This window comes from Brachyistius frenatus, unplaced genomic scaffold, assembly GCF_029030835.1.
Source record: "Brachyistius frenatus isolate BFR_SWC_R1_liver_20210118 unplaced genomic scaffold, ASM2903083v1 Contig_13, whole genome shotgun sequence".
In the NCBI taxonomy this organism is placed as follows: domain Eukaryota; kingdom Metazoa; phylum Chordata; class Actinopteri; family Embiotocidae; genus Brachyistius; species Brachyistius frenatus.
Genome location: NW_027210612.1, coordinates 1,629,927 through 1,641,793, shown reverse-complemented (window position 1 = coordinate 1,641,793; position 11,867 = coordinate 1,629,927). Strand labels below are relative to the sequence as shown.

General features: G+C 45.9%; 1 protein-coding gene across 2 annotated transcripts; it reads right to left on the bottom strand.

The window, feature by feature from the left end:
• Positions 1-7,414: 7,414 nt before the first annotated feature.
• On the bottom strand, positions 7,415-11,351 carry rps24 (ribosomal protein S24). Of its 2 annotated transcripts, none has more exons than XM_069692707.1 (5): positions 11,289-11,351; positions 10,547-10,612; positions 10,239-10,448; positions 9,513-9,633; positions 7,415-7,815 (listed from the first exon to the last, which is right to left on the bottom strand). In XM_069692707.1, exons 1-5 carry the CDS (start codon positions 11,289-11,291, stop codon positions 7,430-7,432), a joined length of 786 nt encoding a protein of 261 aa, XP_069548808.1. In that variant the 5' UTR covers positions 11,292-11,351; the 3' UTR covers positions 7,415-7,429. The 2 variants fall into 2 exon arrangements, with proteins under 2 accessions (XP_069548808.1, XP_069548809.1); XM_069692708.1 differs by having other exon boundaries at positions 7,727-7,819; positions 9,520-9,633; positions 11,289-11,333.
• Positions 11,352-11,867: the final 516 nt, after the last annotated feature.

The window sequence follows — 11,867 nt, the reverse complement described above, 5'->3', positions numbered from 1 at the left end:
AAAACCCCTCATGGCGGTCTATATGAGAGCTGTTGAAATACTCCAAAATAGTGGACCAATTGTTTTGACTATTATCATTCCCTTGAGTTAATAGCCACGAGCATGGCTTAAAAACGTGAACAGACTGCCATTCTGTCCAACATCTAGCATCTTTACATTTTAAAATAAGTATATATTTTAGGTAGTAACTGTGGAAGTAGTGTGGCGTAGCTGAAAAAAATAAACGTGTGTAAATATATTCGCGTTTTATAAACGAACTGCTGATGATGCTGTGCTCCTGGCTAAAAAAATCGTGCTGTCCATAAGCTCTCTGCCGACGCGTAGCTTTAGTAGTGAACTAGTGCTTGTACTGTGATAGTGTAAGACATACTGTGTCCTGATCTGTGTGTCGGGGTCTCCAACACGGCTTCTGACAGAGTTAAGGTCAGAGCCTATTGATTTTAACACTGCTCAATGAGGATGCTCGGCGCAAAAGATACCACTGTAGAGCCAACGTAAAAAAAAAAAATTTTTTTAAAAGTACGGCCTCAGCTCAGTTAGTGTCTGCTATATCCATTTCATGTAGGTGTGCTCTGATGAAAAAGCAATACAAGGGATCTCCATATGATTGGCTTTTCCACCCGGACGCTTTCGTCCGTTTTATCACGCGGATCGGCCATCACCTCGAGGACGAAAGGCAGCGGAAACCGGGAGGCTCCCAATCGCAGCATCACGCGGCGAGTACGGCCTTTGTGCGCTCTGCTGTATAGGTGGGAGGGAAAGTGGGGCGCAGGGTCTTTAACGTGCAGGGTGGAATTATATATCCTTTTAATCATGCTCCCCCACCCAGAAGCAGTTTAGGATGAGAGTGACAGAGAGCCAACACAAAGCTAATTCCGCCCCTGTCACATCCGATCGTCTCTTACCCGGCAAACGAGCCACAGTAATGACACTCGCCTGATGGCCCATGTTCATGCACATTTGCAGGGATAATGTTTGATAGAAATCAATCCACGATAATATGGTGGATGGGAGCACCGAGGTGATTTTGTCGAGATGGGTGTTGCAGTGCGAGCGGCTCAGGCTGTGAGGACGTCTCTTTTCGCTTCCAAATCAGCTTTTAAACCCGAGTAATGTTGCCCAACACGCTTTAACCTATGACCCTTAAATGCACATTAAAAATGTAATGCCCTTTTTGCCTTGTCATTTTTAGCAGTGCTTGTTACAGTTGTGAGCAAAATACTTTTATGTTTAGTTCAGAGACCAAAACCAGAAATATTACAAAATACTTTATATAAATTGAGATCGTATTGGCAACCTTGCATTGTCAGTTCAATAAACTCGCTCACTGAGCCGCGAAAGTAATTAAAATGTAGCCGCAGACAGCAGTTTAAAAAGAAACTGGAGCATTTAAACATCCCATATTAAATAAATTCCGATTTCAGTTTCTTGTTTGATTATAAAGCAGGCTTAGGTGCTATGTAAATACTGCGAAAGTGGTGAAAAGCTCTGTCTATGGAGAAATGCACCGTAGCTCTTATTCAGCAACTGTGCTGCTAGAACCTCTGCGAGTCTGTGATGTCACAAACCCAAGCTCCTGACGTGTTTGTCCTCAGCACGGCCTTTGACTTTTATGTCAAAGGAAACACTGAGTGGTCGTTACCTTGCGGAGCAATGGCTCCAGGACTCCTGTAGGAATACCTGTGGTTGATATCAATGCGCCTTAAAGGCACAGACACAAAACGGCCTGTTCCTGGTAGATCTCCAGAGAGGCTTAGGAGAGATTTAACGCTACACCGACAGTACTTAAAACCATGCAAATATTTATTAAGTATATGAATACTGCAAATAAAACCGACGTCTTAACAGTTTTTTTTTTTTTTTTTAAATGGGACCTTAAAAAAATCTCATGTATATTTTGTAAAAACAAATCCGCCACATTACCTGCCAGAAATTAAGCAAGCTGACTGAGGATGAAATCATTTCTATAGGACGTGAAATAGTTCGCTAACATCTCGATATTTTGAGTCGGCAAATACAGGCATGTTACAGAGGAAACGGGTCTAATTGTAGGACTTCTCTGCTGAGAGACCTTCGAAAAAGATCAAGAACCATTCTAGACATGTTAAGGCTTCGGATTAGTGCAAAATGTACAAGTGAAGAGATGATCAGTCAAACGGCAATAAGATCGACTACATTTTAATTACTTTTGTTAAAAGAGTGGCGAATAAATGGAAAGTCCCGAACTTAAACGGGGAACATCAATTATTCCAGCGATGATCAGATACGATGACGATAAGCAATTTCACTTTTCCGCGCATTTCATTTAGCCATATGTACCGTATGTATGGTTACATTGAAAGCCACTAACAACACCATGAATTATACATTTTTTTTCCCCCCAGCGACAGGACATATTATGGGATCTGAGAGGCAATACGAGCAAATCTTCCTTTTTATTCATGCCAGCCCTGTTTAATGAATCACTGGGAGATTGCTCTCACTGTTGCCATTAATCAGAGCTTCTCTGCTGCTGATTGAGGAGGGTAATATGAACAGGAATACCAATGAGTAGAGGAATGCGCACGGGCTGAAAAATGGCAGAATAACTCAGCCGTACAGACAGCCAAGTGCTGTGTGCAGCCCAAACACAGCCATGTCCCATCTTTACTAGGAATAAAGTCTATCACAATTTGACCGCGCTCTCCGCGAGGGACTATATCAAACTGCCGTCCACCCACAGAGACAATTTGGTTTTTGACTGCTATTGGAAAACCATGTACCACAGTTATATTGGTACTTTGGAAGCAGCATGATGCAATGTCTAAAACACAAATTTGTTTCATTGATTGAAGAAAACTGGACCGGGCTTGTGCTCGAGGGAGCATTGTGTTCATAAATTGAATCTATAAATTTGTCTGTATGCGGTTAATGCCTCCAGAATAAGGATAGGTTAGAAACCACTTGTGTTTGTGGGATGTAATTTCTCTTTTCTTTTCATATCTTCTTTTCTCTCATTCACATAAATATCACTCTCCAACCCTTACGAACACCTGTAATTGACATTTGAAACGCAGGTATTGAGAGGAATACGTAGTTTGATATTTTGACAAATATGTGGCTGAGAATCTCAATGCCAGTCGCACATCATTCTGCAGCATATCTTAGAAAAGAAAAAGAAAAGAAATAAAAGTGCAAAAATGAGATAGTCCTGCACATAAACACCAATAAAACCACAACCCTTTCAGGTTTTACAGTGAGGATGATATAAAGCCATAGCCAGAAGGCGGTTAAATAAGCTCACAAAACAGACTGGGGGAAAAAAAAAACGAGGAATCATCTCCTGGCTCCTTCCCAAGGTAACAAAACCCATCCTGCATCACCTCTAAACCTCATGATTAACATACTCTCTATACTACGGTGTACCTTGTTTGTTTAATGCATACGAAATCTAAAGTGTTTAATTGAAACGTTGTGGTAAAATGTGTGTAAAATCATCACTGAGCTTTAAAAGGTACTTCTTGATGGATTTAAAAAAAAAAAATGTTTTACCTTTGCAGAAAGCTAACTGCTTTTCAATGTGGAGTAAAAAAAAGTTGCGCTGAGCTGAGTTACCGGTCTGCCGGCAGTATCTCCGTATTTAAGCACATAAATATGGAAGTGGTATCACTTCTTCTTGTCCCAACTCGTGGCGGGAGAGCGAACGTTGACACCGTCGCGATTGACATTAACACGGCAGCGGGAGAGCACGACGCAGCTTTATGCAGCATTTTGGTATATTTCAGTTCAATTGATGGACCACGATCAATTCTTCGCAGGGGCGAAGACCCACAGGATATTTTTGCACAAACCTGAAAGGCCATAATATCAAGTATGCACACACACACACACACACACACACACACCTCCCACTCTGGAGAGCATGACTATCACACAGCGCATTCCATCATACTGTCACTCACATCTGCTGCCCTTCATTACCGCACCCTCCTGATTCTCCCTCTTCTTTACCTGCCCCTCAACCAAACCTTTTTTCTTCCCCCCCCTCTCTCCTCCTCTACAACCATACGTATTACCCCCCCCACCCCCACTCTTCCTTTTCTCACCGCTCTGCAGACTATCCTTCCGTGCCTCCAAAAACGAACAGAATTCCTGAGGACGTCGGCGGGTGGCGGGGGAGCGGGGCGAGCCGTTGCGCTGGTCTGATGTCCTGTGAGCTTCAGACGGCACGTTAACAGCCATAAAAAAATTAATAAATACAATTTTTTTTAATTTTTTTTAAAAAAAGGCCACAGAGTGAGTTCAATACATCTCGCACGATTGAAACCGAGGATTTTTTTTTTTTCTTTTCACGTGTGCACACCCGGTTAAGATTGCCAGAATTAGACGGCGGGTATCTTTTTTTTTTTTTTTTCCACCTCTCCCCGAACCTGTGAAAAATGGAATGAAATAAAAATACCGCTGTTGCATTTCAGCTACTTATACAGTGTATCCACGGGAGCTCTGTCTCTGCTCGGGCAGATGTGGCGTGCTGCAGTATCTGCAGGTTGTTGTCGCCCCCCCACCCCCCCGCCTCCACCGCTTTCAGAGAGGGATAAATGACAAAACCACGTCAGGCTGGTGATGCAAAGAGGATAATTAGGATTCACGAAACACAGTTTGTCCTCAAAAGCAAATCACTTCCCTGGTGCTCAGGGGCTACCGAGGCACAGATCATTTTATATATCAGCACCTAGCAACTGGCAGATGGAGTGAACTTAGCGCGGGCTGCCAAAGCCGATAGGACGCTGCAGGACTGCAAAATGAGCTGTGATGATTCCCCTGCTGAGGCCAACGAGGGAGGCACACGCCTCATTAAGATGCAGCGCATCCTCGAATGCCCGGCCATACTTTACAGAAGCAAGTTGCCCCCTTTGCAAAAAAACAAACAAACAAACAAACCAAAAAAACAAAAAAACAAATGCGCTCAAGAGTGCCGTTGAAAACATGCAGTTCGGAACCGACGGTCGCAAGTCAAACGCGGACCGGCTCGGTGGTTCTGAAACTAAAAATTTAGCAGGAGCGTCAAATGTAACCGAGGTATAAATCGGGACGGCTGCGCGGTCTCCCGGTTTGGAACGGCGGCAACCGGCACGCGCAGCATTTAACTTTTTTTTTTTTTTTTAAAACCCCTGAGGAACAACAGGACTATTGTCTTCAACGTCTACCGCCGCCGGTGATACCGAACGCGGCGAGTCATCAGGAATTCTGTCCGCTCGCCTTCTCGTAGACGCGGCAACTTCGGCTCCGCGCGGAGGGAGACGGGCCGCCGAAATGGCACGCGTCGGGAGAGCAGAACCACGAGCGGGCGGTGTCGTCACTAAAACAAACAAAAAACCCTCCCGTTTCCGGTCCTCGAGCGACGCCGAGCTGAATGTTGTCCTCTCTCATCTGCTTTTTATGTGGTACGTTTTAGGGGCCTCTAGAGGCGCCCCCCCCCCCCCCCCCTGCAGATACCGCACTAACGACAACCTGCAGCTCAATCATCTTCTTAACGCCGTCTTGCTCATTTAGCGCTCATCACCATCCTCCGCTCCCCCCCCCCCCCCCCCGACTAAACCGTCTTTTCCCGCTTGTTTTCTCCCCATTTTTTTTTTAACAATACGCCATTTGTTCCATCAGTCCGCTAACTATCCCTCCGATGTCAGCCTGCTTTAAAAAGAAATGCTGGAATTAATGCAGAATTAAAGTGATTTTACTACTGCATCAAAGGGAGGTGGGGGGGGGGGGGCAGGAGATAAGAAACAGAAGGAAAGAAAAATGAGCGAGAGACACTGGGACCAAGGAGAGGGGCGGTGGAGGGGGGGGGGGCTGCAAGAAGAAAGAGAATGAGAGACAAAGACGGCGAAGGCAGAGGCTCCCGGGAGGGACCGACGGGGCTCGCGGAGAGAGGAGCTTAATTTCCCCAACACCATCTGTTACCAGTCCCTGGGTTGAAAAGCTCCACTTGTGTCAAACCTCCCACAACCACACACACACCGGCGCTGCGAGAGAGCCCCCCCCCCCCCCCCCCCGCAACTCGGTTCTCCTTCTCTCTCTCTCTCTGCTCTCACACCTGAAGCGCCGGTTCACCCACACGTTCCCCGTCCTCTGCGGAGGCACCGTTCAGCCCGAGATCATCCGGCAATCTGAACGCCGCGTTTCTGGGTCGCAGTGTGGGTAGGGGGGGGGGGGGTTGAAGAGTTTGCAGAGGACCAAAAAAATAAAATTAAATAAAAATGGAGGTACTCTTTTACTCGGGCACCGACGCGCTTTTGACGTCACCACTTTTGATACGCGCGCGCGCGGTTCGCTGTCCGCTTCACGAATGGGGTCTTGATACGGGAACTCCCAATTTGTGTTGTGTTGTGTTGTGTTGGGGAGTCCGAGTTACCTTGATAAAACTGTCAAAAGTGTTTAATCTTAAGGCGGCTGGCATCGATCGAAGAAAAGCCCGCGGGGGATGCTGGGTGTATTATATATAGGCCTTTCTGCTGGGAAACAAGAGCCCGCGATTCAAAATGTGTCAATGGAAGTGCCTCCGAGCTACTGCCCCCCCCCCCCCACTTTTTTTTTTTTTTCCTCCTTCCCCCGGTGGGTGTCGGTACCGAGGACTCCGGTGGAGAAATGTCTGGCCTACATTTAAGACTTTGTAGCGCCATGAAAATATGTCAAATCGGAAGGTTGGGAGACAATTATGTACAACACAAAAGAGCTCGAGCTCAAAGTAGACAAAAGTGGCAGCGGCTTCGGAGAACGCTCTTCGGGAGCGTTGCACGCCAAGGTCATCATGAAGTTGCACGTCGGGTAACGCTCGTTCCTGTCATTTGTTATCAACGGAGTACTATTTGCCATGAACATGTCCCTTTTTTTTTTTTTTTTTTTAAAGCTTCCTTTAGTTAATAAACATTTCTCCCAGAAGGGCGGACCGGGTTACAGCTCCCGCTTCCTCCGCATGAGGAAATGAGTAGCGCGAAAATGGCGGGAGACGTTGGGAGAGAGGCGTGGGGTGTGTGGGGGTGGGAGGAGGAGGGTTACTCCGAGGACAGACTATTTCCCTGCCATTTTAATCACTTCATTTACACAAGTCTCTCGGGGTATTTCCATGCAAATTATCTGAAAAGGTCACGCGGCAAAGAACGATGGCCATTCTGTTCCCAATGCCGTTTATAAGCAGAGAAAAGGGGCATCGGTGGCCGGCCTGTGTATTTGCAGTTATCGGGGCTCCTTTTTTTTTTTTTTGGATGAACGATGAGTTATCGGTTGATTGGAGGTGAATACTTCATACTGCAGGTAAAAGACACGCTGGAGAGTGTCAAACCGGTTCTGTGTTTTCTTCAATGAAGGAGGCCCTCGTGTGGCCATTTAGGTGAACTACAGCTTCATCTTTAAAAAGCTTTCCATTTCCAAATATTCGGAGGGAGTCGGGCTATCATTTAAAAAAAAAAAAAAATTCAATCACATTTACCAAACGGAAAATGTGTCGTAAAGCAGTCGGCACACACCCGGGGTTATTGTCCCAGTTAGTCCCTGACTTTTGATATTTCCAAGACCGGAGCGCGAGTGACTGGACGAAAAGATAAATTTCTGGGCTGCCATTTAGTACATTTACACTCGAATATTTACAAGCTTCAGGAGTCATGAACGGATATGAGCTGCACGAGCTGAACTCGATGCAGGCATCGGAACAATTGCTGTTCAGACGAATACACCCGAGACCCAATTTTTTTTTTTTTTTCAATTTTTTTTTTCCAAACTTTATTTGATGACAATATACAAGGACATCTTGAGGATGGGGACCCTCCCTGGCTGTCCGGGCTCACTGTGGGGTAGAAAACAAGACAAATTAGAACGAGAGCCGATTTCATTTCTGCAGCAACAATAATCAAACACGTCGGTCGTACAGTGCAAAGTGAGGCGGCGCGCGTTGTGAAGTAGTCGTACTTTTTAACAGGACAAACGTTTTTAAACCCCCCCCCCCAAAAAAAAAAAATCATAGTCAAGAGTTACATTTTGTAGAAAGATCATAATTTCCAGTGTAAAATTCACACTCTGGCAGGCTGTTAGTTCAGCTGCCTCGCACACAACAAACAACAAAAACTAAGATCCACATGCTACACTCTGCTTCTTTTAACTAGTACTTGTCAAAGCACTCGTGTCTGTTCGAGTAGAAGTCACAGTGGGCAAAGCCTAATGGATATGCCCATTACTGCAGAGACAGTGGTACAAAGGGCTCGGGTGGTGGGAGAAACCTATTAGCCGGGAGTTTTAAACAACACGGAGGGGGGTTGAGGGGGGGGGGGGGGAGAGAATGGGTGAGAAACGGGGAAGGGGGGCGGCGGCGGGGGGGGGGGAGTAGGGGGTGTGACATGCATGACACCGCTCGGGTCATGATGTGCAACACATCGGGGGGCACACCGCGTTCGTTCTGCGTCTATACCTGCAAACTGACACTTCATTTCTGCAAAATGAAATCCACGGGAAGCAAAAATCGGGAACAAAAGATGGAACAAAAATACCGTTAACATGTTGAAACGAGAAACGTGTCCACAGAAAAGATCTCCGAACGGACGTCCACGGGGCGCACTTACCACATTCAGACCCGGGTCGATAGGGACGGTGCTAACGGGCGCGCTGCAGCTGGCGCAGATGCTGCTGCGCCAGCGGCCGAACGCAGTGCACGTCAAATTCAGAGATCTAGTCTATGCGACTCTAAATCAGAGACGGGTGCAAAAAAGGAGGGCTACGGGGGAGGCGAGAGGGGGGTGCAGGGTTTCACTGGAACTACGAACTCTACCGGGGGATTGAACTGATTAGTGCATGATGGTTTTTTTTTTTTTTTTAAAAAGGCACTTTAATATATCGTTGGGAGGAATCTCCTCACGTCATCATCACAAGGTCTACAACACTACTGGTTTAGAGCAGTACTTTATTAGTATGAGGGGAGAGATGGGCAGATAAGTATCGATCGAGCAGGGGTTCAAATCCTCTCGTATTAGATGCGCCGTGTACATCCAAAAGGGGGGCGGGGGGTCGGGGGGGGAGGTATTGAGGCTTCGGGCGGGTGATGGTGTGAAGGCGGGAGTTAGCGAGTAGCTGTGACTCTTGGGATTATCTGCACACTGCAGTTAGTCTACTGATGGACAAACGTTTACCTTCTACAGATTCCGAAGGAAATTTGATACGATTGGAAAAGATGACAAAGGAAATTAAAACAGTGAAAAGTTGCGGAAAAACAAAGATTAGCAGGGTGGCAAAAAAAAAAAAAAATAATTAAAAAAAATAGGTGTGCAATGAAAGTCAACAAAGAATCAAGTGCATTAAATTTCAGGACGCCTTCCTCTTGCTATCCTGTTGTAACTGGCTTAGGTTAGAAAAAGACGAGCAACACATTATATTTCCCTGGCGTGCTATCACAGGAATATGTCATTACATTTCATGTAATGAGCCAAGAAGAAACTACAATTTTGGTCTGCGTGACTCGTTTCATTTAGCTGGAAGAATTTGAAAAGAACACGATACCTTTTTGCCGGCAGCGCCGACACTGGCCTTCTTGATGCCTCGTACTTTCTTCATTCTGTTCTTGCGTTCCTTGCGCTGTTTCCTTGAGGTCTTCTTTTTCTCGTAGAGGCCGTGCTAAGGAAGCAAAGAAAGAGGGGAACAAGTGGGTCGTAGGAACTATTCTGGTCACACGCGCGCTGCGTCAGAATATCAAACATTACATTTTAGACTGTGACTATCAGCAGGTGACACGCTAAACAAAATAAAAATAAGGGTATACTGTGGTAGAAAGTTGAGCTTTTAATATAAACAAAAATCTAATTGTGCATCTCTTCATTCATACGAGGCTGAACTAGATTTCCCAACACACACACACACACACACACACACACACACACACACACACACACACAGCGACCGTGTCTAATGTAAAGTGTGTATCATCAACTATCATCTCGGGGTCTCCTGCACCCCGTCGTCCAAATTCATTCCCTTTCGCCCGCAAACGACACCGAGTACTCCCGAGTATCTGACAACTCTTGAGGGGGCACAAGAGCCTCCAGGTGAACGGGGGCGAAGGTCCGGTTCAGAACAGCTTTCCGTAAAAAAAAACAACAACCCCGCATTCGAGGCCCGTGACGCGCAACGTCAGATCGACGCGCCGCCGCGGAAACCGCCGTCTCCGACCGCCGTCAATCAAACCGACCCGTCCGCGCGGGACGCGGGTCCCAAAAACTCACCCTGGCCAGTCTGTGCTTCGGCTCGTTCTTCTTGGCGTAGTCTAGCGAGTCGTACACCATGGCGAAGCCCGTCGTCTTGCCGCCGCCGAACTGAGTCCTGAAGCCGAAGACGAAGACGACGTCGGGGGTGGTCTTGTACATCTTGGCGAGCTTCTCCCTGATTTCGGTCTTGGGGACCGTGGCCTTGCCGGGATGGAGGACATCGACGACCTTTACGCAGAGAGAGAGAGAGAGAGAGGAAAGCCGATAAACGTGATGCGTGCGACCTGTGACCTGCGGTAAACGTGGTGAAACAGCCCCCCTTTTACCATTTGCTTCCTCTGAAGCAGCCGGTTCGTCATGAACTTGCGGGTCCTGACTGTCACTGTGTCGTTCTGGAAAAAGGGAAGAAAACAGACTGAATTTGCAGCTTTACACTCGACAACAAGAGGCTCCACCACCACCAGCACCACCACCAGCACCACCTACCTATCCTACAAGCATCACGTGTTTTGGTAGCTTTTCAAGAGCATCAGCAGCTTCTCTAGACCTTTAATGGTCGTCTTGTAGTTCCGTCACACGTGTAGGTAGGTAGGTATTTACTTTATTAATCCCCGAGGGGAAATCTTTTCGCTTTAACATCCATATGCTCCAACGACGAGGGCCTAACGTTAGCCACCGGCGGCTAAGGGACTCCACGTCAATATACTTATAAAACACTTCTTTCTCTTTTGTTTTTTTTTAGTTTTTTTTTTAAGAACAATCGTGTGTGTTTGAGAGAATCTCTGGCGGAAAGAACGGCGAAGACATTTTAAGTTTATGCTGTAAAAAAAAATTAAAAAAGTAGATAAAAACGTGTGCGTAACGTCCGGGACGCACAGTGGTCATGTTAAGCGTTTGGACGACAACACCGATTCCTCCTCCTCTGAACGTTACCCACGCAAGCAATATTGATATTTTATTAAAAGTCTGACTTGAAGGAACACTTAAATCTACATGAAACGCGTGTTGATGAACGGATGGCCTTGATGATGTACAGATTTTACTTGTAAGTTTCACCGCACGACTCACCATTTTGACGCCGGTCTCGCTCAGGGACGTAGAAAAGGAGGAAGGACCGGCAGGCGGCGGGATTAGTGCCTGCACAAAATTCAGTGGGTACGTTGTCGTATTGCCTGACGTAAAAGCGTGTAAATAAATTCAGAACCCGGCGAAATAAATGTATTTTCCGTTTCACAAAATTGTATAAATTGTTATCACATGATGTAGTATTTAAATAAATATGGTCTATAATAATTAACTTAGTTAAGCATTAGATAATAATGTTCTGCTACGAAAACTGTTTTTATTTGTATTTTTCAGCGTGTGTAACAGATTGATAAATTATGCACAAACTTTGAAGTACTCATTTTAATAGTGAAAATGTACAGAACATTTGGGTTTTGGGTGTATCCATGCCCAAAAATGTCCTGTTCAGCCCGTAAGAACTCCCACACCTCACCAACCACTAAGCCTACATTGTTTGTCTACCCTGTAGTCTTAAATTTTTATTATTTTTATTTATTATTTTATTTAATTTTAAATACGCTTCAAACCGCAGACAACACAGGGACGTGTTGCAGAAGTTATCTACCTTAGTGAGGAGGTAAT